Here is a 24776-nt window from a genome sequence, read left to right on the forward strand (position 1 = left end):
GTTTGGTCCATCTGCTTCTCTAGGACTGACCTGCCCTGGCCCCTTGGCCCTTGTTTCCTGTTTCTCCACACTTGTCTTCACTAATGCTCCACAAAGATGGTCTAGGAATTCCTGACATTCCTAAGTTCCCAAGGCCCAGATACCCTCCTAGGCCAGAAGAGAGGGGCTGGTGTTTTGCTGCTCCTCCCCTCCCCCAGGTTTGCTGGTAGAGGGAGCTGAGCCACTCCTATACCCTGAGTCACATAGGGCTAGGTAGGGCTGCTTGAAGCTGGAGCTGTCCCTGCTGAGAGCCAAGGCCGGCTGTTTAATCCGATTACTTGAGGCCTGGGGCTTGGGCTGGGCTTTGGGCAGAGTGGTGAGCAGGGTTCCCTCTTGACAGCCTCTGGGACCTAGGTGTCTAGCCCCCATTCCTGCTGTGGTTCTATTCTCTAGATCCAGGCTTTTCCTCCAGCATCTACATCACTGATTTCTGAGCCCTGGGGAGTTGTCCTTGGCTCCCTGCTTCCAGACAGGTTTGGAAGTAAAATGTGTGGTGGAGAGACTTAGGTTTGGGGGCTGGAGCTGGGAGGGTTTAAGTGTTCTCACCTGGAGAGGGGTTGAATCACCACCCAAACACCTGCTGGGATGACTCAGAAAACAAAAATGGCTTGCCTTCCTCCACTTTTTGCCCCAAGGGCAGGTCAGGGATTTGAGGAGCAATAGGCAAAGGAAAAGGGTTTGGGGTGGGGGGTAGAGTTTCCCAAGATCCTCCTAGTGCAACTCTGACCCTGAGGGCTTTTGATCCCCTGGTACTTGAACCTTTTATGCAAAGGAATTGACTTTAAATTACCATAGTTTAAGAAGGGAGGAAAAGACGTTCGGAGCTCTTGGAGCTGGAAGGCCTGACCTCGGTCTTGGATGGGAGGGGCGTGGTGCCCTGAGGGGAGTGTTGGGGGCTGGGAAGAACAGGACACCTGGGTTTGCCTAAGGAAGGGGGTTGTTGGCACCCTTAAGGAGGCGCGGTCTTCTGGGAGGGAGTGGGGAGGAGTTAGTTCCTAAAGGCTGTTCCCGAGTCCGGCCCACCATCCAGCCACAGACGCCGAGGCTGGGTGAGGGCCATAGCACCTGGGCTGTGTGGCCCGGCAGCTGAAGAAATCCAGAGACAGAGCTTGAAGGTTTGCTTCCTCCGCCGAAGGCCAGGCCCGGGGCCAGCAGCGGGTAGGAGGCTCAGGCGTGGATCGGGGGCCTCGTGGTGGCAAGGGAAAGAGCACAGCCTGTCCCAGTACAGGGTACCAGCCAGGATTTTGCTGAGGACTCTCCAAAGTGCTGGATTGGCAGGAAGCAGGGGCTCCATTATAAAGACTCTGGATTTGGGGGCGATATATGCTTTTTAAGGACACAAGTTGTCTGGAACGACTCCGGGCTAGTCAGACCCTTCCATTTTGAGGACAGCAGGTTTGGGTATCAACGTTTGGAGTGGGAGGGCTTGTAGGACGCCTTCTTACTGCTTCCCTCCCATACCCCCATGGCGCTCCCCGGCTCCTTCCCACAGAACCAGGCCTGGAGCCTGGAGCTTCCCGCTCTCACGGTCCCTACTTCCTCGTCCTCGGGCTCCCAGGAGCGCGAGGGCCCTGGGAGCCCAGGGGTCTCCGGAGGGCTTCCCCTGGAGAAGGTAAAGCGGCCCATGAACGCGTTCATGGTGTGGAGCTCCGCTCAGCGCCGCCAGATGGCGCAGCAGAACCCAAAGATGCACAACTCGGAGATCTCCAAGCGCCTGGGCGCCCAGTGGAAGCTGCTGGGCGAGGACGAGAAGCGGCCCTTCGTGGAAGAAGCCAAGCGGCTCCGGGCCCGGCACCTGCGGGACTACCCCGACTATAAGTACCGGCCTCGCCGCAAGACCAAGAGCTCGGGCGCCGGGCTGCCGCATTTCAGCCAGGGAGTCGGCGGCGTGGCCGGCAGCGGGCCGGTCTGGGGGCCTGGATACGCGACCACTCAGGGTAACAGAGGCTTTGGGTACCAGCCCCCCAATTACTCGACAGCTTACCTGCCTGGCGGTTACGGGTGAGTGTATGCGGAGAGGGGCGAGGAAGGAGGTGCTTGGGCCCCTTTCTGGGGCGACTACCAGAGTTTGTGGGCTACGTCTGAGGTCTGGCGAGGGGAAGGCGGGGGTGGCGGCATCATTCTGCAGTGCCCATGAAAGGTGGGGTGGGAGAGTTCCAGTGGCCCAGAAATTTTCTAGACAACTTTCCCATCCTGGCCTGCAGTGGCGACCCTACAGGAACAGCACGGTGTCTAAATGTGACCGTGTTCCAGTTACCAGAATTTCCCGTTTCCCCCCGGCTCTGGCCCTCGTGTGACCCGGCTTCCTCTCCCAGTCCTCGGGGCAAGGAGAGGCCGAGCCCAGCTCTGCCCCTTCCTGGCCAACCGCCCCAAAAGGGAAAACAGGCGCGCAGCACGCAAGCCCGCTCTTAGCGTGCCCTGACACGGCTGTGTTTCTAAGTCATCCCAGGGTTCGATTCCTGACCTGTGGTACCCAGTGGGACTCGGATAATTAGGTGTGGGTAAATGGACAAATTCATCTCTAACTGCCCAGAACTGATCAGGCCTACCCCCACACGGGTGTGGAGACCCTGCTCCTCCAAGCTGGGGAAATGCCTTCTCATCCTGATATTTCTCTTCACAGCTCTTCCCACTGTAAACCGGAGGCCTCCTCACCGTGCTCCCTCCCTCAGAATAACCCTAGGCTTCAGGGTGATCTGCTTCCTATCTACAGCCCCTACCTACCTGCAGGCTCTCCCACCCCCTACAATCCTTCACTTTCAGGAGCCCCCATGCCCCTAACCCACCTCTAACCCTATGGACACAGACCTCCCTGGAAATGCTCCAGCCTCCTTTTCACCCAGGAAACCCACCCATTTATCCCGTGCCCAGGCTGCTGCAAACCCTTCTTTAGAACTGGTGGATCACCTGCAGTCTCCCACCCGCCCCTTACTCCTGCAACAACTTTTTTGTAGGACAAACACAGTTTTGTACGGCGAAACCATGTGTCTCTGAGTCTTTATTGCCCCATCTGTTCCCCCTCACTGGAGCAAGAATCTGTGCGGTCTCCACTCCCTTCCGCTTGGACCTGCCAGTGCAGGAACCTCCTCACCCCACCCTGGGGCCCTGCCTGAGTCATTCTCAGTGCCCCCTTTCTCCCAGCACTGGGGTCCAGGAGACAGCCCCAGCCAGGATGGGGGAGGGAGGTGGCCACAAGCTCCTAGGTCCCATTCCACTGTCCAGTCTCTGTCCTCTAGGGCCAGAAGGGAAGTAAGGAGATGGGAGGACAGGGTAAGACTTTTGCCCAGAATAGGTAAGTTGCTGGAAATTGCTGTTAACAGAAATCTCAGCCACGTGATACAATGAGTTAAGAGCACATGCACAAGACAGTACAAAATAAGTGTCAAAATGTCAACCTGAAAATCTTTACCCCAACTAAAGATCATAGGGAAAAAAAAAACCCTGGCTCAAGTTGAAATTGCAGAGGAATGGCGGTGGGGTGATTAAAAGTCACACCAGCTCACTGGTTCAGGTGGGGAGGACCCTGAGGGGGAATAAAGGGAAACATGGAATGGACTCCAGCAGCTGGCTCAATCCTACTGCTCTTTTTCCTTCTTGTGAGTAGCCCCTGCATTCCAGTAGAAAAGGAGCTGGGCAGCAATGAGGCCGTTGCACAGGGAAGAAACCACAAAGGTTCCAGCCATGAGAGGGTCTCCTGTTTCCTGGGTGTGAGAAGCAGGGCTAGGGTCATTCTTCAGCACTGCCAAAAAAGGTTCCAGACCCCTTAGCTCAGTCCAGGGCAGGCAGGTAAGATTACTGCCCTCTAGAGGGCAGAAGGTGCACTCACCTGAATGGAAGTGAAGATCCGGGCCAGGGAACCCCCAAAGAGCAGAAAGACTGTGATGGCTGAGAGCTGACCTGTGTGCCCATTTCGGTAGTTGGTGGCTGCCTGTAGCAGCTAGGAGAGAAGTTGAGACCCTTCGTTCTGTTTGTCATCTGAATCACAGGCTTCCCCGTTCCTTCAGTCCAACACCCCCACACTTTGGGCCTCCACTCTGCCCCTCACCAGTCCCCACTCCCAACTTCATTTCCCTTGCTGCCCACTACTCACCCTCCCCACCACTACGGCAGGCACGTTGGAGGCCTGGAGCAGGGTGACTGCTGCTGGGGGTGTCAGTGGTAACAGCAGCACCAGCAGGACCACAGCATAGCATACTAGGAAAGCAACACCTGGAGTCAGGGAGACAAGGAATCTTCAGCCTCTGGAGTCCTCAGCTTCCCCAGCAGCTCTCCCAAGAACTGCAGCCTGCACTTGGGTAAATCAAATCCCCAGCACCTTTCACAGTCTGTCCTCGGAAGTGCAAGACCAGGAAGCAGATGGTGACTGTCTGGAGCATCAGGAACAGGGCTTCACCCCAAGAGCTGCAGAGTCAAGAGTAGGAAGAAAGAAAGGCAGGCCTGGAAAGAGGCAGGGAAAGCCTCCATAGCCCGTCCGTTTTGGGGACTTGATTCTCTGATCATTCCTGTCCTGCTGACTCCTTACATCCTGCCTCCCAGCAGATTCCTCCTGACTTAGTCTCCACCCTGCATTCTTGGGATGTTAACCTCCTCTCATCAGTTCCAGAGATGACTAGATTTCTGGAAGGGCTTAAGCTTTCCTACACTTTGACTTCCCTTACCCTGACCCTCACTAGAGTTGTGAGCACATACACCTGGGGAAAAGAGCAGGCCCCCTCACCTGAATGGGAAGTTGTTGGTGATGCTGTAGACCATGGTTCCAGTTAATGCCACCAGCTCTAGTATCACCGACTGGAGACTCAACCCTTCAGCACTCTGGGCTCCCAGGATTTTAAACACCTGGGGCAGTTTTACTGGAGAAAAGATGAGACGACAGAGTTAAGGAACTGGCATCCCTTGGGAACATACCTCAACAGCAATGGCACAGACTGAGAAGCATGTTAATTCCACTTCTGGTAAAGGGACCCATCCTGCTTATGGCATCTTAGCACTCCACCCCCATCTCAACAGCAGGAAAGGAATATAAGATACATACCCAGAAGGGAGCCAGCCACAATGCCCAGCCCCAGGACTTTGCTGAGGAGAATCTTGAGGCAGGGGACTGCAAAGAGAAAAAGGAGTAAGCTGAGACGAGACCTCTAAAACACACACGCAAAGGCTTTCAGGAGGCAGCCCAGGCCTAAAGGCTTGATGTGTTCCTACGGGCTGCCACTACTCCTGAACACCTTGACATATTCACACAAGAAAGAAAGCCTTGGATTGAGTGGGGCCAGGTGAAAAAGGCCTAGTCCATCCTTCCTGCTCTAAATCATATCACATACAGACCAGATGACTTACTAAAACAGTTTTTACCAAAAAACTTTTCATTCTATTCATTCTTTCCAAACTAGCATATTATATCAGAACTTTCTAATCTTGAGTTCCAAGGCACAGTAGAGTACCATGAACTAACCGGCAAATTATATCTTAGGTAGGCTTTACTATGGAATTGCTTCGTGGCTAGGAAGGCAGTCAACTTACTCCTAAATTAGACCATGAACAAACATGGAAACTGGAAGAGCCACTGAAATTGTAGTAGGAGTCTTCGGGGACACCGCTCAGGGCCTAGATTCATAAGGTGCTTTGAATCAAGTGTAACCTTGCTCCTGAAGTATTATCGATTAAAGGTTGTAACGACTTGGTCAGATTGTAATTTTGTCTTGTAAAATTTGAGTCTTTAAATCGTTGTCCCTTAAAGCATGAACCTTACAAAGCTCTTCCTACCGGCGACTCCACGCCTCTTGCCCAAATATGGCGTCCTTCCCCTACGGAGCGCGAGACACTTCCGTCCCTCACAAGTGACTTCCACCCAGCGCGGCGTGGCAACAGTCGCCGCCGTCCTTAGTCCGCAGCCACACCCCACTTATGGCCCAAGAACGCTCGAGCGTAACTTTGTTTGGAAGCTGATAAAACTCACCGTGAAGCAAGTCCCATTGGATGAAAATTTGGTCGTAGCATTTCTCAGGTAATAGAGTCGGCACCAGTACTCGCCTCAGCGGCCCGTCTGCCTCGGCCACCATATTGCGAAGGTAGTTTACGCCAGTCGCTCCAAGCCGCCATTGATTCTGCGCATGCGCGTCCTGAACGCTCCGCCCCTTTTCTTCCCGCGACTACGCTGGAGTGCCCCCCGTTCTCCGCTTTTTCTTACGCAACCCCACCTTTGGTCTCGTGAAATAGGTCTCGTTTAAAGACCGTGTTCTGGACGCATCCTCCCTGCTGTTCGAATATTAAAGCTTGCCAATCCTGAACGCCTGCGCAGTTCCATTCTTCGCGCCTTTGTTATGCTTCCAGTTGGCAAGCAAGATTTATGCTTTCCGTCTCCGCTCCTTTGCTCGGCGCCATCTTGTCTTCTCGCAGCTGACTTTTCGTGATTCGAAGTTGAGAGAGAAGTAGCGTGTCACCAAAATGGCGTTGGATGGAGGCACTGTAGCTGTTTATCTCCTGTTCTCTCGGCGTTTCCAGGCGCGAGGCCTCTGCCTCTCCCTCCTCTGGTTCACCCCCGCCTTGGCGAATGGGTGTACCAGCAGCTACTGGGCCGGGACGGTGAAGCTGAAAAGCAGGATGTAGGGAAGACTTGTCCAGTTTTGGGGGGTAGGCAGCGCCCTGTTAGGCCCAACCCTGGCAGCGTCCCTGCTGCCTAGGGCTCGCTCCGTGTTTCCCAACCGCTCCACTCGCCCTAGGGCACCACTGGGCCAACACCTGCTCCTTCACCTTCTGTGACCATATGCTGAGCAAGGACTCAAGCAAGGCTGAGTGGGCCCAGCAGCCCCTCTTGGTAAAGAGCACCTTGGACTACCCTGCGGGAGCAATACCCTGTGCCACCTGGCACCGGGACACCACCTCTTGGATATTTTGGTGGAGGTAGCCCTGGCCATCATCCTCTGGTGGCCGGGTGCCAGCCGCAAGTACCATGCTATCGAGCAGTCCTTGGGTGACTCCTGCACCACAGTTCAAGGTCATATGGGATGTTCGCAAGGTGGTAGTGGGGCCTCTGGGGGGCCCTGCTACGTGCAGGCTGCCCTCAATGGGGTAGCACTCCAGGACCCAGCGGCAGCTTTCTGTAGTCTTACAGGGCTTCTACAACTGGAAGGGCCTCATTCTGGTCCCCAGTGACTGCAAGCCCTCTGTAAATGGGGATACTGGCACTCAGTGGTTGTGCTGGCCCTGCCCAGAATCTGGACGCAGGCTGCCCTGGGTGTGCCCTCACTGTCACTAGGTGAATTGGGGAACATCAGGGTTGGCTTGGCAGGTGGTGCAGGCTGGAGACATTGTGTTCCCAGGAGCACAGAGGGTAAGTGTTAAGTGGCGGTCAGAGTACCCACTGCTCCCGTGGTTGATGAAACCTTTTGCAGGTGAAATAGCGTCCCAGATAGCAGCAAGTGTTAGATCAGGCAGTTCAGCTAGCCCTGGACGGGGGTTGACAGGTTATTCTTGTTGCTAAGCCACTGGTGCAGCCTTTTGAAATGAAATGGCAGATGTGACTTTCCCACACTCACTGCCCTTACTGTCTGCTTCACCTGTAATTGTTTATGAGGGTTGTGAAAAAGGCTGCTGGGATGGGTGCCTTCACTAAATTGCAGGGGGAGGGCCAACCTGAGCAACTAGGGTCCTCAGAAGAGGAAGCGAGGTGAGGCAGACTGAGCACCAGATGTGTCAGGCTTGAAGGGATGAACCCAGTGTGGTCACACATTGACATTATCATCCCTCCTCACCAGCTGGATCCCCGAGACTCAGCCATGGAAGGCACAGAAAGGCATGTGGCAAGAAATTCAGAGCTTTAAATTCTGGCAGAAAAGACAAGGAAAACCAAGGACAGATTTGAGTAGGTTTTACTATTCTCCCACTGGGGAGGGGGAAGGGGGAATCTGTCACATTAATAAACATATTTTCCCTCATTCTTCCTGATGGCATTATCTCTGCTTTCGTCTTTCAAGACAGAGAGGGAAGGAAGATAAACTTTGCCTTGGAGTCTCAGTTGAGTGATGAGAAGTGATGGTGCCCACTGGTGCCTTAGATTGTTGGAACAAATGCTCAGAGGGGTTGGTAGGTGGGTGGCCGTCTCCGGATGACGCAGAAGGTAACAAGCACCAGGGTGAGGAGGCCGAGAAGAATCAGGCCGATGATGAGAGGAAGCCAGATGAATTGGTCACTGGAACAAGAGAAACCTGGCGGAAGGGCAGGAAGTAGGCATCATAATGGTTGTGACTGGGATACAGGGGAGGAAGGAGGGGGGGAAACGGGAGACATTAGGAAGTAGGAGATTGATGAGCCCACTTAGATGACTCCGTGGTGAATGAAAGGACAGAATGGGCAGTCCTGTAGAGGAGGAGGACAGGTGTCCTACAGTTATGACAAGCCTGAGGGAGGAGATTTTGGGGTATAAGGAGGGAGGTTATGGGCCTGGAGCAGGGCTTTCAGTACAGTGCGAGAGTTGGAAGAAGAAATGGGTCTTACTTGGCCCAAAGGCCCCTGTGGGGAGCAGCTGAGTAGCTTGTAGCTTCAGGTAAAGCAGGTCGAGGTGGAAAGCTGGTGAAAGAACGATGCTTGCATTGCTGCAACTGAAGCTCTGACCCAGGGGGGCTTGAAGCTCTCGAAGGGATGAATTCTGAGCTGAGAACATCCACTCTGAAAGAGGAAGAGTCAGCTTCATATCCATGTCCCCACCCCCAAGCTTAGGTCTCTTCAGGATCCCAGACCTCTAGTGCATGTGATGAGAAAGGGAAGGTTACTCACCTGCTGCCTGTGGGAAGGACACGTTGTACTGGACAGCCATGTAGTTCAGGTAGACAGTGCTCTGTGGTGGCTCCTGGGGAGGTGACCAGGAAGGCTCAGGGCAGCAGGAGAGAGTAACATACGTGTGCACAGAGTAAGGAGCAAAATGAGGGATTGATCAGGGATCAGGCACTTGGAGGGTGAGAGTGAGGGTTCAGGGGGAAGTACCTGCTTGAATCCCAAGCTGAGCTGCCCGAAGGGGAATAAGAGGAGCACGCGGGGATGGGCACCCTCACAGCCCCCGTGGGCCTTGGTTTTGTTGGGGTTTAGTACAGAGATGCCCCAGGCCTGCAGAAGTTAAAGATGAGAGGGGTCACGAGACTACCCAGCTGTGCCACCCACGATTCCATTCCCTGCATCCCCCCAGTTTGTCTCCTCTACTCTTCCTTCCTCTCTCAGGGCCATAGCAGGCCTCGCCCACTTCCCGTCATGTCCTCCACCGTCTTCTGGCTTTACCTTCCCTCCACCCTCGGTTGGGTACAGAACTCGAATCTGAATCTGGGCTTGGAGCCGGATGCAGGGCTGGGAACCATTAGTCCACGTGTAGTCTCCTATAGCCCCCTTAGAGCCTGGGCTAGGGCTTGGGGAGGGTGGAGATGGTCCTGGGTGGGGAGAAGTGGTGGTGGGGCCTGTGCTGGTGGTGGTGCTGTTGGTTGTTGGATGAACTGTGGCATTTCTGTGTTTGGTGGTAGCAGGATTCTGAGTGGCTGTTGTGGGCTCATGGCTTGTGGTGGCTGTGGCGGTGCTGTGGCTCTTGCTAGTTCTGTGGCTGGTTGTTCCAGGGCTGCTTGTACTTTCTGCAGCTGTAGGTGTCACCGTGAAAGATGGCAGCAGGGTGGCCGATTTTTTATGAGGACAATCATTCCCAGTCTCTTGGGCTTATAGCAGAGGAAAGGCCAGTTAGCAATCCATGGGCAGGCTCCCTCCCACCTCACCTGTCCTTTCTCCTTACCTGCCAGTAGCCCCAGCAAGGCCACTGAGAAGAGCACAGCCAGCCTCATGACAGAACAGCCTCACTCGGGAGTCCAGCTCGCTCAATAATCTCTACACTCTTTTGGAAAGGAGGAAATAAGTCTTAACTTCCTGTAACACCCCCACCCTGACTCAGGCACCTCAGCCCCTGCCTCGAACCTTAGTCATTAAATCAGGACACTTGGCCCCAGTGTAAGTGGGAGCTGTCAGAGCCAAGAATGTGTGGCTACAATGATGTCTGGACATGATCCTTGGGGGCACGGTTACTTCAGCAATATGCTCCAGTTGTGACTACAGAACCAGTGAACAGCCCCCTCCCTCACTAGTCTCAAAAAATTACTAAGTTCTATTTCCACACCCTTTCCCCTTTTATCACTTCCTCTCGGATGAGACATGTGAGATGCTTATTATGCTGCAGCCTGCCCAACCCCTTCAGGTCACATGTCGTGACCATCCCTGGCCAACTAGTGGTTAACAGAAACTCAGCACAAAAAGTAAATATTAGCTGAAGTAGGGAAGGCGAGAAGTACCAAATAGTGGTGGCAGAGAAGAAATGAAGCCCAAACAGGCAGTTTCCAAGTCATTTTATTCAGAATTTTGTGTTTTGTTTCCTGAATCAATAAATACTATACAAAACAATGTAAAAATGGCTACCATTTTTTCTCCCCTGCTCCCCCCACCTGGGAACAATCCCCTGGGCCACGTTAACTGAGGGGTTCTCCCTCCAGATTTGGTCCAGCAAATGAGGTTGAGTGACATAGCCTCTTGAGAATCGTTTTCAGAGGAATCCAGCTGGGGTGGGGAGAGCCTCTGGGACTTGGAGGCTGACTAGGTTAGGGAAATGGATTAGTGTTTTTGGGAGAAGAGACGGCGCCAGGGGCAAGAGCCTACCCCAAAGAAAAGGGTGTCTAAAATGTTCACGGTTCCTTCTTTTTGCCTCAAAAAGTGACATTTATTCAAAGAAAAAAAAAAATGACAAGATGTCCATCCCTTGGCTCCCTTCCCTCCCCCCTCCTGCTGTTCCTCCTCAGACCCCCACCCCAAGGATTGAATCCTGGCTGGGGCTAGGTAGCAGGACCACCCCTCTTAGATGAGGTCAGCAACATTGAGGGGCATCTCCTCAATGGAGGTGTTGTAGAAGGTCTCAATGTCTCGAAGAGTTCTCTTATCTTCTTCTGTCACCATGTTAATAGCCACACCCTTCCGGCCAAATCGTCCACCACGACCGATTCTACAAAACAACATCTTAGGTTAAGTGAGGAAATCAGAGGCTTCAGCCCAGGGATGGTTGGATGAAGATTCCAAATGTGCACTTACCTGTGGATATAGTTTTCCCTGTTGGTGGGAAGGTCATAATTGATGACTAAAGAAACCTGCTGCACATCAATGCCTCTGGCCTATGTCAAGAAAGATACAACTTCAGCATGTCAGTGAGAACAATCTATCCAGAAAGGAATCAAGTATACATGTAGGCAGCCAAGAGAAGCAAAGGAAACAAACATCCCCTTCTCCCACAAAATCTGTGGCATGCCAAATTTTATTCCAAGTTGCTACTTTCCTGAAGAAGGCACTAGCCAGCCCCTTGGAGAGGGAATCACCTTGGGTCCTCCCGTTTTCCTTCCCAGTCTTCATTCCCCTTTGCTTACCAGCAGGTCGGTGGTAATCAACACTCGGCTAGAGCCTGAGCGGAACTCCCTCATGATTACATCTCGTTCCTTTTGGTCCATATCACCATGCTAGAACAGCAACAGGAGAGTGTAACAGGTTGGAACATTACTTCTCAGAGAACTGGCTGTTAAAGTGGGGTGCTGACATAACATGTTGGTTTCAAAGGTGAGAAAACACACCATGGCAGAAACAGTGAAATCTCGGGCGTGCATCTTCTCAGTGAGCCAATCAACCTTCCTTCGAGTGTTGATGAAGATGACTGCCTGAGTGATGGTCAGGGTTTCATACAAGTCACACAGTGTGTCCAGCTTCCACTCCTGGGGGTGGGGGTAGGGGTGGGAGGGACAATCAGTCAGGGGCTATACCCAACAACTTGCCAGCAGGCCCGCCTCCTGCACTGGGCCCCACCTCTCGTTCCACATTGATGTAGAACTGGCGGATACCCTCCAGGGTCAACTCTTCCTTCTTGACAAGAATCCGAATGGGGTCCCTCATGAACTTTTTGGTCACTTCAAGCACATCAGAAGGCATTGTAGCTGACAGCAAAACCACCTAATGGGGAAAAAAAGAACATCTCATTGAGGATACTCCATGATGCCTGCCACCTTCCCCAATACCAAGGGAAACTGAAGCCAGTGCATAAAAAGGCTTGAGACTCCAGAATTCTTCATGGTTCCTCTGGCACTCCCTATTACTCCTCTATTACCCCAACCACACCGCAATCTATAAAGGAATCATCTGTAATCTATACAAGCAAGTCTCTGTCAATGAGTTTTCTCACCTGGGTATTACTATTGAGCTTTTGGAATATGTCGTAGATCTGGTCCTTGAATCCACGGCTTAACATTTCATCAGCTTCATCCAGTACAAACATCTTGATGTACTTGGGAGCTACAGGCAAAGAAAAAATCAAAACAGCAATTAGGGAAATATGAAATATACTTCCCCAATAAAGAAAATGAAAAAAAGGGACAGGTGTTCTGCTCTCAGAAGAGAGGGACTGATCCTTTGCCCAGAACCCCCTGCCAGGCCAAACAGCCCTGGGAAGTAGAACACTACCTGAGCTGAGACCACAGGAAGCCAGGCTCAGATGACACGCATGGGTTCATCACAGAGCAACTCTTTCAGAAGATAAAACTAGCATTATTAGGAGTGAGACTGGGACAGTTGAAAGACTAGGAAAAGCATACAGAAGAGGGACATGCCATAGGACTAGAAAAATCAAAGTACTCACAAAGGTATCTCCGGTTAAGCATATCAAACACACGACCTGGGGTACCCACGATGATATGGGGAGCTTCCATCTGCAGCTTCTGTACCTCAGCACGCACGTTGGTGCCCCCAATGCAAGCGTGGCAAGAGGCACCCATGTAGTCTCCTAATGCCATGACTACCTTCTGTATCTGAACCCAGAAGACAGAAAGTGCTCAAACATTAACTGCAACTTTGTCAGGCCCCATCTTAAGTACTCATGTTTCTACTCTTTCCAACAATTCTGATAAATACTATTAACTCATTTTTAAGGTGGGAAAAATCCAAATTAAGCCATTTAAGATCACACTGTCAGCTAAATGGCAGTCTCAAGATCTGAATTCGTCTGACTCCTAAGTATATACATTGTTTCACAGTAACTGCCCTCTGAAATAATATGGCTTACCTCTACAACTTTCCAGTAGTCTACCGTGACCCATTTATTTAATTTCACGACAACCAGTTTTATAAATGGAATTACATACACCCATGTCTTGGTACCCCCGCCACAAAACCAATGCTACCTGTTACGTTCTGAACTTGGAAGTGGATCATTAGGGTTTTATATGCTCCAGGCTTGAAAAAGCTCTAGCCACCAACCCAGGTATCAAGCTAAGATGAACAAGGACTGTGTCTTTAATTTGTCTCTGACTGATATAAGACCAACACCAGCCATCAGGTGTCTCCTCGCTCACTGCCAGGGGGTTTGTTCATAAAGAGCCTCCAAACCTGCACAACCAGCTAGGCTCCACCCATCAGCCTTCCCATTTGACTCAGGAAATGGGTGGAGGAAGTGATGCTTACTTATTGTGTTTGGGTGGAAAAAGGCTTATAATTAACGGAACAAGTCTTGAGAGATGTAGAAGTGATCAATTGGTTTCTTTAGATCACCTGCATTCTCCTACCCCACTCACCCCAGTACTTCCAAGGTGGTGATAGTGAGCTTATCACCTTTTTAGATTACGTGCTAATCATTTCTAAATAAATCCTTCAAGAAAGGAGAAAGCAGGTACACTCTTACCTGCTGAGCCAATTCTCTAGTGGGTGCCAGGACCAAGGCCTGGGTAGCCTTTAGATCCAATTCAATCTGTTGCAGAATTGATATGGCAAAAGTAGCTGTTTTCCCAGTCCCAGATTGGGCTTGAGCAATCACATCATAACCTTAACAGACAATCAAGAGAAAAATTCAGTATGGTAGAGAGCATACACCTTGGTATCATGGGACACTTAGGGCCCTGCTTAACAAGGTTAGTAAGCAACCAACAGAACTATATGCCACCCACGAAGTGCTTCAGACTTTACCTCATCACAACATACTACCCAAAGCCAGATCAGGTCATTAACTCATTTACTACTATACAAAGATGGAACAGAAATACAGCTGTAAATACCAAGTGTAGGAGACTAAAATACTACTACATCGAAATTAAAACAGCAATCCATGTGTCCAGGGCATGAACCAGGCACAGGCACAGACCAACAGCCAAGCTGGGATGAACAAGGAGTTGCTTTATCCCTGGCTGATACAAGACAAGCACCACCAACCAGGTGCCACTCTACCCAGGTCAGGGATATTACAGAACTTGCTCTGGGTAGAGGAGTCTTACCCTTGATACAAGGAAGAATGGCTCGCTGCTGTATGGCAGAGGGCTTCTCAAAACCATAGGCATAGATGCCACGGAGGAGGGACTCTGAGAGGTTCATGTCATCAAAGCTGTCCACAATCTCATTCCAGTTACTCTGTAGGATGCAAATAAATTCAAAGTAGTAGAAAAGGTGGACGGACATGCTCTAACACTGGACCAAGAGGACCTTGTGCCCACACCAGAGCTTAAGAGCTCACCACCTCTCCCCTCCAGGGAAGCCAGCAAGCTCTACATGGTCTGGGAAATGACTTATGGAGCTAGGCCACTTGTTAACTGTGAGGCAGGAAACTGTAGATGGGAGAACAGGGCTCAAATGGAATGACATGTTATACATACTCTCAGGGATATACAGTATTTTTAACACGTATTAAATATGAAGTCCGGGTTCTCGTCTGGGCCAGAACGTTAAGGGTACACTGGTAGTGGCACCGCTTCTCCCAGAACAGTGATTGTAGGGGTGCAATCTCACCTCGATGACGCCTTCAGGTTCCATTCCATCGGGGCCATTGTCTCTGGATCTGTTGGTTTAAAGTAGGAGTATGCCAACTGAGGCACGCTAGAAATCCTGACAACCGGGCTCTTCCTACCAGCAACCAGCCTTGCACTTATTTCATCAGTGTTCACTCCCTGACCCACCCCCCGCCAGTTCCCAGAAGGCAACGTAGTTACTTTACAACTGGGTCAGGCCTTTACCCCATTCCGGGAGCGGTTCAGGTCCGACAGTCGCCGCCCCCGACATGATGGAGTAACCATCATCTAAAACCCGGAGGCTGGCAGGACCGCGCCGCGCTTAAGGGAGTTGGAGATGGTGCTTGCCGCTAGGCCCTATTTCGGGCTTGGAACGGCCAGGCCCAAAAGCGAGTACTTCCCATCGAGGCCCCAGCACACCGGAAGTTCCGCCCTTCGCCTCCCAGATCCGAGAATAGGACATCCCCTTCCCCCCCACGTCATTCAGCCCGCGCCCTCCCCCACTCCCTCTAGCCCATCTCCCCCCCTCGCGGTGCCCGGATGTGGGAGGCCGCGGGCGGTGGCCTCGCGCACAATGAGCCCCAGCCGAGCTAGCAAAGGGGGAGATTGCACAACACTCAGAAGCGAAGCGGACTGGGGGAGGGGAATACCTCGGGCCGCCATGTGCTCGCTCCCTCGACCACCCGGCGGCATCTCCCCCCGCCATGGAACAATCCACATCCCGCCCGCCCCCGTCGCGAAATGGCGTCGCCCTCCCATACCTCAGGCCGCTCACCCCCGAAGGAAAGTGGACCTGCCCATCCGCAGTTTGCCAATTGCCCGGCTTGTGCGGCAAAATGGACCCGCCCGCCCGGCGCCGGGTGGGCTCCTGGTGCCTCACGCGGCCGCTCCTCGGGATTAGACTCAGTCCTGGCCGTCAAGAAAACCAGCACACTAAACGGCCGGTTTCTTCTCCCCCAACCCATATCTCAACGCGACGACGAGACTGGATCCGGGGACTCAGGGACCTCTGCCTTTGGCGAGTGGTACCACCAGAATCCTCCGGAATCCCGAGCGCGCGCTAGCCCTCCCTCCGGCAGTGAGACAACCGGACCTGCCGGCTCTGGGCCACGCACAGTTGCGATCGCCTCTGCCTTTCTTTCCCATGCTAGGTCGCGACCTCGTCTCGCCACGCAGCGCCGGGGCTTCGCGCACCGCACTGCGTCGAGTCGAGGTCCAACGAGCCTCACGTATTAGGCCACGAAAGCCGGGTTGTCCTTGCTCTCTGCCTAGGCCCGGGTGGTAGCGTCGGCCGTGATCTGCCCCCTCACTCCCCTAGGACGGACCCTCCCGGTTTGGTTTCCCCACAACCCTGGAGCGCCTAAGGCGGGGGACTTCAGTTTTCCCCGACAGGGCCCTCGGAAGAGAGCGGCTGAGTATGTAGCCACCACCTCTTGAAAAAGCGTTTCTTACCGAGAATCCTGACTCGCAGACATGATCCTTAGAAACTAGGGCGGAGTGCCCGCCCATCGACAACTTATAGAGCGCCCGACCCCGCCCCAGCCATCACATTGGCTTGGCTACCTCGGCTCCGCCCGCCGTCTTTCAGCGTCTCGGCGTGACGTCATCCCATAATCGCTCCGGCACGTGGCCTCCATTGGGTAACTCGAACGTCTATCGAGGTCAAGACCCGCCCCTCCACCTCATTGGCCAAGGGGCCCGCCTTTCTTGCCGGTACGGAAGTGACATAGGGGAGTCAGGCCTCGAGGCCTGGCAGCCATCTTGGGGCCCAGCGCCCCTACACGTGCGGAGGCGATCTTGCCTTGAGTCACGTGGACTCGTAGGCCCTATCACGCGAGGGGGGCGAGGTTTCAGCCTCCTGGGACTTCCGGGCTCCCGGGATTACCACCTACCCTTACCTCAGCTCCAGCTCTCCATTAGACCCCTATTTTATTTTCTCTACTGCAGCAGCGATCGGACACTGCCCCGTCAGGTTCCAAGTATACCAGGGATGGTGGAATCGGACTGGAGGGCTGCCTTGGCCAGAGGGAGGAGGAATGATGGATCAACCGGCATCTGGGCTTAAGAGCACTTGCGGTTGCTGTCGGGAATGCTGGCCGGCTCTTAGGTGTCCTGTTCCCCAAATTTAGCACTCTTTTTGAGTCTTGCCTACTTTCTCTCCTTACAGCTCTGCTTCTTCAGGATAGGGAGTTCTTTTGGGTAATGAAGAGGTGTTGGCACCATCTGAGCCAGGGATAAAAAGTTGGCCCCTGAGGTCTCCAAGACCCATCCATAAAAAGTAACTAATAGTACTGGCTGGAGCAGAGCCCAAGATGGGGCATATCCACTAATTTTAGGTCCCTTAAGGAAGACCACGACTATGTATCTCCAAAGGATCCTTTATTGACCAGAACAGGACCGTGGCATTTATATATATATATATAAAAAAAAGTTTGAAGATTTGGCAGGCAGTAACCCCTTTGCCCGCCCACCACCCCAGCACAGATTTTCCTCCCACCCCCCAACCTGCACATGGAAGGGAGCTAACTGCCCCCACCCAGGCCATAAGGCCATACTCCCCTGCAGTCAGAGGGTAAAAGGCGGCTTTTCCATGGCCACCCCCTGAACATTAGAAGTCAACAGGTATTTTCTCAAAAGAAAAAAAATACAGAAATCAAAACATTTAAATATGAAAAACCAAAGGGAACTGGGTGGGGTGAGGCAACAGAGAAAAGAAACTGGGAGTTTCTTGGGAAGGAAGGGTCTCTGTGTCCCCATGCCCATTAAGAATGGACTTGAGGCCTAGGATACGAGGCTCACACAGTGAGTTTGCAGTGACACAGCTCCTTGTAGATCTGCCGACGAAGTTTGGGCATGTCCTGCTGGGTGAAGCTGAACGGCTGAGACAGGGCCAGGTGCTTGCAGTACTGGGTGTTAACAAAGCAGGCCATGAGAACCACCTACTAAGCATCCCCATTAAGTCAGGACCTGTGTTACACATTTCCTATGAGACATCTCACAGGATCTTTCAGAGAACATCCCCATATCACAAACAAAAGGGAGTCAAGGTCCCACAGCCTGGGGGGGTCAAAAAAAAGTCTGACATTAAAGCCAGTGTTCTTACTTGGTGTATGAACTACCTAGTGTTAAGACAGAGAAAACACTTTGCACTGGGGTCTGGCAGACAACTATGTCAGAACCAGAGACCCAGTGTGGGATGGGAAAGCCAGGAGACCAGTGAAATCAGGGTTTCTGCATTCTAACACATGGTTACTCCTGGCTCCACAACTGGCTGTGAGCCAAATGAGGGAGGCAGAAGAGCCTCCTACCTTGCCCTCCTAACCCTTTAACCCAACTGACAATCTGCTTACCTGTAACACAAAGGCACCGCAGTCACTGTCATTATTCTGCCTGGCCACATTCTAGAGAATAAAAAGAAGGTAGGCCCTGGAGACTCCTGGGGGTGCAGCTTCACTTCTGCCTCTTACTTCTATCCCCAAAACCACCCTGCACACCTCTCCCTCTAGAGACTTACCATTTTGAAGTAACCTTTCCAGCCCTGGTGGAAATCCAGTCGGTCTTTCTTCACTGCTTCTGCCTGTAGATACTTGGCAATATGCTGTGTAGATGAAGAAAATGAAGGAGAAAGTGATGCCCTACATTTCACAAAATGAGTCACAGGCACCAAGCCCAGATTGCTCCTCAGAGACCCCAAAGCTGCCCTTCTGCCTGGAATGTCTTGCCCATGGGTCTCCTCCCACATTCTGCCCATCCTTCCCCTTCCCTCTCAAACCTTAGGGCAGCGGCGGTTCAGGGTGCGCTGCGAATCAAAATAGGTGATGGTGCGTCGCCTCACATCCACAGAAATGAGGGACCAATGCACTTCCAGGTGGATGGGGATTAACAGTAGCTCCTTATTGAAGATGTCCACCTAAGGAGGCAGTGCCGGAGGTCAGAGAAGACAGCACAGACCTGCCTATTGCCTTGAGGATTCTGAAGAGGAATGGAGGGGCAGGCCAGGAACCAAGCAGGAGAACAGAGGACCCAGCCCTGGACTGTGAGGCAATGCTCAGCATCTGGATGTCTAGATTCTTAGGGTAATGAAGGTAGGACAGAGGTGGCGGTGTAGAATACACACTCAAGAGCCCAGGATGGACCAGGTACTTTTCACATATTAAAGGTACAAGTGCTTAGTAGCTAAGAACCCAGGCTTAGGATTCTGGAGCAAGACTGCCAGATTTCAAATCTGACTCTGCCATTTGCTAGCTGATGACCACGGGCAAGGTACTCAGTAATTCTATACGCCTCAGTTCCCTTATCTGTAAGATAGTGAAAATAACAGTACCTCATCTACTTGTTCATAGGATTAAACTAGTTAATATACATAATACACTAAGAACAATACATGGCACTTGTAAATGTTCAATCACTTAACACAACAATCCTATGAGTAAGTTCTCCTGTTCAACCTAAAAATGAGGAAACTGGCTTGGAAGAGTAATTTGTCCCAGGTCACATAAGTAAGAAATGGCAGAGGTAGGATTTAAACACAGGTATAGAGGAGGCAAAGTTCTTTCACCTCTATTGGAAACAAACCTGTCAGGTCTCTGAGGGTGTAAGCTCTTGAACCTGGGGACAGAAATTACAAAATGCTGGAGCCAGTGGTCCTACCTCACTATGGAAATATTCTCGCCTTTGAATTGGAGGGTAGGGAAACTCAGTGGAGGGAAAAAAAAAATTATTTTTCCCTCACCAAACCTACTCCATCCCATCCCCAGTTTCTCCAGTAACTTGGGCTAAAAACTTAGGTATCATCCTTGGTCTAATCTTTTCTTCATTTTCTGTGTCCAACCTGACAGTCCTACTGGCTCCATACACCAAACTTATCCTGGATAAAGCTACTTCTACTTCTGCCTTTACCACGCTAGTCCAAGGTTCTCACCCAGACTTCAGTGCTATTCTCCTACCTAGTCTTGCATGCTTCTACTCTGCTCCTCTTTCAATCTTATCACTGAAACAGGAGTTTAAAATGAGGCATTTCCCAGCCTACTTAAAACTCTTTGATGAAAACAAACAAACAAAAAACAAAACTCTTCAATGACTTCTCAGTACACATAGAGTAAGATCTACCCTCCTTAGCCTACTCTCCAGGCCTTACATGATCTACTCTCGGACCATATTTTCTATCATTCTCCCTTTGCTCACTGCTTCAACCACACAGGACACCCTCCACATGGGCCCTCTGTTCCTCAAACGTTCTTTTGTGCTGTGTCCCATGAACTTGTTCCCTTTGCCTGGTACACTCTTCCCCCAGATCCGCACAGGGCTTGCTCCTCATCATTCAAGTCTCAGCCTCCCCAGACTACCCAATCTAAAGTACCCACTTCCCAGGCTACTATATTACTCTTTAATTTGTTCACAGCACTTATCATTAGCTGAAGTTGGACTTATTTATTACCACCCCATAGAAGAAGTCATCTTTATTTGATACTGAATCCTCAGTGCCTAGAACAGTGCCTGACACACAGGAAACATCTAATAAATATTTGAAAGACTGAATAAGCAGGATTGGGGAAAGAGCTCATAGAAAACAGAACTCTAATTCTTTACAGGCAAGGTGTTACCCAAGTAGATGTGAATTCATTACTCACGTTTTTGGTCCACCTTTTCACTCCATCATAACCCTTGGTACGGAGTTTATCATAGAAGAAACTGTTGAAGAAATGCACCTGTGCCAATGAGACAAAAGAGCTGGATGGAAGTAGAAGACCTTAGGCCATCCTGCTAAGTGTCCTCTCCCCAGTCTACTCCATCTCATTATAGCTCTAAAGACCAGTTTCAACAACCTCCACTCCAATTCACTGAGAATAAAAAACAAATTGATTTTAACCTTATAGCTTCCCATTCCAATTTGTGGAGTTAACCATACGGGGAAAACACTTAAGACTAGAGGGAAAGAACAGAATTCATTAAGTTCAGGACCAAGATTATAGATGTGAATTTAACCTTCTAGAATACCTGCTACCACCTCTCCCCAGACACAAAGACCCTGTTTATGTAAGATGGAAGAGATGAAAGCAACTAAAAAAGTAGTGTAGGACTGCTGAAGTTCTTCTGGGGACTGAAGGTCAGGCCTACCTTTTCAGGGACCGTGTCCATGACCAGGTCTCCATACATGTTCATCACCTGGGGAGAAGATGGAAGACGACTTGCCATGGAGGGTGCAGCATGGGTACAGGGCTCCCCCATGCAGAGGGCCCCAGACACCCTGCTCCCAGAATTCCCTCTTGGGCCTGTTGGGCCACTCCTCCTCACCTGGTCATTAAGCCAATTCTGTCCATACAAGGTCCCCAAGTCATCCATGGTCAGCACATGCCGCTTATAGGCCACACGGAAGCCCCTCACCATGGCATTACCCGGCATCCGCTGATATGACTGGATCAACTGCAGCACCAGACCCTTCCTGAGTAGGCCAAGGGTGGAGTCACACAAGAGATGAGGGGGCTGGGGCACACAGAAGTACTTTCTACTGCCTGGAATAAGAATCTAAACTAACCCTTCTTTTTTTTGGCCATGGGTCCTTCTGAGGACCTGCTAAAGGCCCACTCCCCAGAAACAGGTACATGAATACTCAGGAATATACAGTATTTCAGGGTCCCAGGTAGAGACCCTCCCAGTTGGCTTACAAGGGCTTGGCCCCTCGCCTACAGAGTCCTCCCCTTCACTTCTAGCTTCCTCCTCCTCCCCAAGTACATCCCTATGGGAGAAAAGGTAGCAGCATTCTCTCCCCATCCCCCAGGTCCCAGCTCTCTTCTGAAGGGCCTCTCTTTCATCATGCCTCACCTGGAAGGCGTAGAGAACTCCTGCTGAAAAATGTCCTCCAATTTCTCTACTACCTCATCTGTGCTGAGGGGGATGAGGCTGCCGTATGTTTGAAGGAATTCATCTAAGATACCTGAGTGGAGGAAGAAAGAGGTGTGGAGTGACGTCTCCAGACTCTGAACCAGGAGTCAGTGGAAAGAGACTAAGTCTTCTAGGATTTCTTACTCTGCACACAGGTCACATGCTCCTCCCTCAGGGGGCTATGCTGGCCAGCTTTCTCCCCAGGCCGCTCTGCCTCTTCTGCAGTGCCCAATTCTGGGCCTTGAAAAAGTTCCTGGGCCACATGGTCCCCGATGCTGCACACATTGCTGATGAGGATGCTGGCATCAGGGGGTGCCAGACTTCGCTCCCCTTCTGGCCCAGGTGGTCCCCCAAAGCCATTGGGCAGAGTGCTGGAGAGAAGGCCTGAGGGCAGGGAAGAAAGAATAGGGATGAAAAATTGGCTCAGATCAAAAGAAAATGGGAAGATTAAATGATGCACATAAATTACAATGCCAAAGAACAAACTGAAACAGAATCTACCAATATAAACTCTAAGGAATGGAAACCCTAAAGCATGAGAAGAGAATGTCCAAGAGATTATAAAGCAATAGAAAAAGTCACTACTCATAGACAAAGAGGAAAGCAAGAAAAGACTAAGATTGAGAGAGAGGTAAACTTCATTGTCACTGCTATATGCCCAGCACCGAGCATACTATCCAGCATGTAGCAAAGGCTTGAAAAATACGTGAATAACTATGTAAAGACAGAGAAAGCCTGAAATTTAGTTGGGGTTCTCCAAAAGAGGAATATTCTGAGTGAGAATGTGTCACACACCTTACTGGTGATGTACTCCATTTCTCAGATCCTAGCCCACCACTATGAGAACAGTGTACACCCTCTGGAGATGTACACACAGGGCCCCTTAATGTTGAGGCCTACTGAAGACGGATTTCAAGTGGACAAGACTGTCAGACTTTTCGAAACCATGTCTTCCTTTCTCATTTATGCACAGCACCTACCTTAAGGATTCTATATCCCAGCTTTTGACTCTCTCTCCAGCCTTAGCTCCTGTTCAAAATGGGACTTAAGATATTTCATAGATATTCTGGATCCCCTCAATCTGCATCCTACCTTCCTTAGGTTCAGTTCTCACTACATCAAGAGGCTCCTTCCCACCCCTTGCTCCACCCCATTCCCACCTTACCAGAGTCAGGGTCCAGAGGAGACTTTGGAGTCCACCTTAATCCATCTTCCTCCATAGGGGGCCCAGAGGGCATTGGTGGAGATCCTCTCACCCCATCCTCAGCCATGAGAGCACCTAACAGACCCAGCCGGGGTGGAGGTGGCCCCCGGGTGGAGTCAAAACGACAGCAGGGGGATGGCACCTGTGATGTCGCACCCACTTCTTGGGGTGAAAGATGGTTCTTGGGGTGTGTGAGGCTCCGCCGCCGGCCTCGGTGGCGCCCCCAAAGCTTCCAGTGGAATGTCAGCGAGGTGCTTTTTGAGTAGAGCAGCATCTGGAAGGCTCTCATAGCTCTGCGGCGGCGCTGTGAGCAGGTTTTTCGATGAGTAGGGCGGGGAGGGTGAGGTCGCTGGGAGGCTCCCAGCTGACCCCATCTGGGGGGCAACCTCCAAGCTGCCACTTCCTCTTCCTCATCTTCATCTTCATCCTCCTCTTCTTCTTCCTCCTCTTCACTAGCTGAGGCATCAAAAGAGGGCCGAGGGACAGGAAGGCGTCTGGCTGGCACTGTGGTCCCTGACCCAGGATCTGGCCCAAACCCTCCACCTGATTTGAGTCGGGGCTTGGGGGGTGGGGGCCAACGAAGACGCTCCCGCCTGGGGCTTGAGTAAGCTGGGGCTACTCCAGGTCCAGGAGGCTCAGGCCCCCAAGACCCAGTTCCTTGTATAGTCTCTTTCATCTTCCAGTAGCCTGTAAAACAAACGTTAGTGTCAGAATCCAAACATGCTGTATCTCAGACCTTGCTTGTCTTCCACAGCATGCCTCCTCTGGAATCTGGTACAAATAAATGAAAGAAAAAGGAAAAAACGCAAACTCCTAACTTCCAATCTTCCCAGTCAACACAGTCCACAAGGGGCCCTTTAGAATCTGCCACATCCTTTCTCTCCCGACCAGGTAAGAGAGACCAGGTAAGAGAGACCATCTAAGCAACAGTCCTGGGGGAATCTTGTCAGATCCCCAGGTTAAACACAGAATTTGCAGGTTCTTCTTCTCTATTTTAATACCAACAGGGGTGGTTCTAATTGAGAGCCCAATAAAGGAAATAAAATGGCTCAGCAGGTGAATCCCGAAATGCTACTAAGACACCTGAGGAGAATACAACTTCCACAGGAAACCGTGGCCTAGAGGGGAGACAGAGTTCTCTACCACCTGGAATGAAAGGGATGAGTGTGGGCATGCTCAGCTCGTCTCACGAGGGTATGGGAATGCCAGGGCTATGGTTCGCGTAGTAGAGTCTAATGAAAAAGGTAAGATTTTAAGGAACACTTACATAGAACTGAATCGGTGCTTAGGCAGCCGAATCAAGGCGCAGGGTCATAACTGAGCCGCGCGAGTCAGGCTGGCCCAGCCCCGTCTCTCCTGCTCAGTCCCCCGGGACCAGAACGCGTCCCAGAACCGGTATGGTCCTACAGGCTCGCAAGGCTCGGCGCGCAAGGGCCTTAAAAAGCCCCTTCGAGGGCTTCCTTGGGCCCCGGTTAAATCCAGGAATGGGAGAGGCCGCGGCCGGGCTGGGGGGAGGGGAGGGGCGTCCTCACCGGGAGCGGGGAAGCCGGGCGGACGGGCCTGAGGGCGGGCGTCTCCGGCCTCAGGCCTCAGGCCTCCCGGCTCATCTCTCTGGCGACGGCGGCGGTCCCGCCACTCCTGCTGTCTTTGGGCGCAGTCGTCTCAGTTTAGAATTCCAACGCTTCTGTGCCTCGCGCAGCGCCGCCGAGCCACCCCGCCGCGGCCACCTCTTGCTCTGCTTCAGCCTCCACCTCCACGACCAACCCCTCCTCCTCCTCCTCCTTCCCCTCCCGCGAGCCCCAGGCCCACCGGCGATGGCGGCGCAGAATTAGTGCGTC

At 51.8% G+C, this 24776-nt stretch overlaps 5 protein-coding genes and 4 non-coding genes across 10 annotated transcripts; 1 reads left to right on the forward strand and 8 right to left on the reverse strand.

The window, feature by feature from the left end:
* Positions 1–1051: 1051 nt before the first annotated feature.
* Positions 1052–3019, forward strand: SOX15 (SRY-box transcription factor 15). Its single transcript, XM_017671772.3, has 2 exons — positions 1052–2040; positions 2663–3019. The coding sequence occupies exons 1-2, from the start codon at positions 1505–1507 to the stop codon at positions 2829–2831; spliced, it is 705 nt and encodes a 234-aa protein (XP_017527261.1). The 5' UTR covers positions 1052–1504; the 3' UTR covers positions 2832–3019.
* MPDU1 (mannose-P-dolichol utilization defect 1) lies at positions 3020–6896 on the reverse strand. 2 transcript variants are annotated; one of them, XM_017671771.3, is made up of 7 exons: positions 5993–6896; positions 5072–5137; positions 4757–4889; positions 4355–4440; positions 4130–4233; positions 3866–3976; positions 3020–3740 (listed from the first exon to the last, which is right to left on the reverse strand). In XM_017671771.3, the coding sequence occupies exons 1-7, from the start codon at positions 6093–6095 to the stop codon at positions 3615–3617; spliced, it is 729 nt and encodes a 242-aa protein (XP_017527260.1). In that variant the 5' UTR covers positions 6096–6896; the 3' UTR covers positions 3020–3614. The 2 variants fall into 2 exon arrangements, with proteins under 2 accessions (XP_017527260.1, XP_017527258.1); XM_017671769.3 differs by having other exon boundaries at positions 4130–4248; positions 5993–6885.
* Positions 6897–7888: 992 nt separating this feature from the next.
* On the reverse strand, positions 7889–10248 carry CD68 (CD68 molecule). The gene is made up of 6 exons (XM_017671768.3): positions 9800–10248; positions 9304–9725; positions 9016–9135; positions 8809–8881; positions 8530–8700; positions 7889–8240 (listed from the first exon to the last, which is right to left on the reverse strand). The coding sequence occupies exons 1-6, from the start codon at positions 9846–9848 to the stop codon at positions 8107–8109; spliced, it is 969 nt and encodes a 322-aa protein (XP_017527257.1). The 5' UTR covers positions 9849–10248; the 3' UTR covers positions 7889–8106.
* A 138-nt stretch (positions 10249–10386) lies between these two features.
* Positions 10387–16411, reverse strand: EIF4A1 (eukaryotic translation initiation factor 4A1). The gene is made up of 11 exons (XM_017671767.3): positions 16305–16411; positions 14854–14902; positions 14346–14478; positions 13760–13899; positions 12722–12890; positions 12269–12378; positions 11896–12039; positions 11667–11804; positions 11466–11555; positions 11137–11216; positions 10387–11050 (listed from the first exon to the last, which is right to left on the reverse strand). Exons 1-11 carry the CDS (start codon positions 16325–16327, stop codon positions 10906–10908), a joined length of 1221 nt encoding a protein of 406 aa, XP_017527256.1. The 5' UTR covers positions 16328–16411; the 3' UTR covers positions 10387–10905.
* Positions 11284–11424, reverse strand: LOC118974085 (small nucleolar RNA SNORA67). Its single transcript, XR_005063665.1, has one exon. It is a non-coding gene; the product is annotated as a small nucleolar RNA SNORA67 (small nucleolar RNA).
* On the reverse strand, positions 12470–12604 carry LOC118974089 (small nucleolar RNA SNORD10). The gene has a single exon (XR_005063669.1). It is a non-coding gene; the product is annotated as a small nucleolar RNA SNORD10 (small nucleolar RNA).
* On the reverse strand, positions 13301–13444 carry LOC118974087 (small nucleolar RNA SNORA48). Its single transcript, XR_005063667.1, has one exon. It is a non-coding gene; the product is annotated as a small nucleolar RNA SNORA48 (small nucleolar RNA).
* Positions 14178–14312, reverse strand: LOC118974086 (small nucleolar RNA SNORA48). The gene has a single exon (XR_005063666.1). It is a non-coding gene; the product is annotated as a small nucleolar RNA SNORA48 (small nucleolar RNA).
* Positions 16412–17314: 903 nt separating the features above from the next.
* On the reverse strand, positions 17315–24715 carry SENP3 (SUMO specific peptidase 3). Its single transcript, XM_017671796.3, has 11 exons — positions 24471–24715; positions 22900–23625; positions 21879–22118; positions 21675–21786; positions 21147–21294; positions 20970–21017; positions 20483–20560; positions 18625–18762; positions 18367–18450; positions 18203–18253; positions 17315–17758 (listed from the first exon to the last, which is right to left on the reverse strand). The coding sequence occupies exons 2-11, from the start codon at positions 23612–23614 to the stop codon at positions 17648–17650; spliced, it is 1725 nt and encodes a 574-aa protein (XP_017527285.1). The 5' UTR covers positions 23615–23625; positions 24471–24715; the 3' UTR covers positions 17315–17647.
* Positions 24716–24776: the final 61 nt, after the last annotated feature.

The sequence above is a fragment of the Manis javanica genome, chromosome 4 (assembly GCF_040802235.1).
Source record: "Manis javanica isolate MJ-LG chromosome 4, MJ_LKY, whole genome shotgun sequence".
In the NCBI taxonomy this organism is placed as follows: domain Eukaryota; kingdom Metazoa; phylum Chordata; class Mammalia; order Pholidota; family Manidae; genus Manis; species Manis javanica.

What these genes read in the sequence shown, in the direction of transcription:
- EIF4A1 (XM_017671767.3), bottom strand. Translation starts at nt 16,327, where the DNA reads ATGTCTGCGAGTCAGGATTCTCG. An exon ending in AGCTCAATAGTAATACCCAG is followed by an intron (nt 12,040 to 12,268) that starts GTGAGAAAACTC and finishes TTTCCCCATTAG; the next exon opens with GTGGTTTTGCTGTCAGCTAC. An exon ending in TGATTACCACCGACCTGCTG is followed by an intron (nt 11,217 to 11,465) that starts GTAAGCAAAGGG and finishes TTCTTGACATAG; the next exon opens with GCCAGAGGCATTGATGTGCA.
- SENP3 (XM_017671796.3), bottom strand. Translation starts at nt 23,614, where the DNA reads ATGAAAGAGACTATACAAGGAACTGGGTCTTGGGGGCCTGAGCCTCCT. An exon ending in TGGACACGGTCCCTGAAAAG is followed by an intron (nt 20,561 to 20,969) that starts GTAGGCCTGACC and finishes TCATTGGCACAG; the next exon opens with GTGCATTTCTTCAACAGTTT. An exon ending in GGAAAGGTTACTTCAAAATG is followed by an intron (nt 18,254 to 18,366) that starts GTAAGTCTCTAG and finishes TTTATTCTCTAG; the next exon opens with AATGTGGCCAGGCAGAATAA.
- CD68 (XM_017671768.3), bottom strand. Translation starts at nt 9,848, where the DNA reads ATGAGGCTGGCTGTGCTCTTCTCAGTGGCCTTGCTGGGGCTACTGGCA. An exon ending in CAACCGAGGGTGGAGGGAAG is followed by an intron (nt 9,136 to 9,303) that starts GTAAAGCCAGAA and finishes TAACTTCTGCAG; the next exon opens with GCCTGGGGCATCTCTGTACT. An exon ending in GTCCTTCCCACAGGCAGCAG is followed by an intron (nt 8,701 to 8,808) that starts GTGAGTAACCTT and finishes TTCCTCTTTCAG; the next exon opens with AGTGGATGTTCTCAGCTCAG.
- MPDU1 (XM_017671769.3), bottom strand. Translation starts at nt 6,095, where the DNA reads ATGGTGGCCGAGGCAGACGGGCCGCTGAGGCGAGTACTGGTGCCGACT. An exon ending in CCAATGGGACTTGCTTCACG is followed by an intron (nt 5,138 to 5,992) that starts GTGAGTTTTATC and finishes TTCTCTTTGCAG; the next exon opens with TCCCCTGCCTCAAGATTCTC. An exon ending in ACCAACAACTTCCCATTCAG is followed by an intron (nt 4,441 to 4,756) that starts GTGAGGGGGCCT and finishes TTGACTCTGCAG; the next exon opens with CTCTTGGGGTGAAGCCCTGT.
- SOX15 (XM_017671772.3), top strand. Translation starts at nt 1,505, where the DNA reads ATGGCGCTCCCCGGCTCCTTCCCACAGAACCAGGCCTGGAGCCTGGAG. An exon ending in TACCTGCCTGGCGGTTACGG is followed by an intron (nt 2,041 to 2,662) that starts GTGAGTGTATGC and finishes TTCTCTTCACAG; the next exon opens with CTCTTCCCACTGTAAACCGG.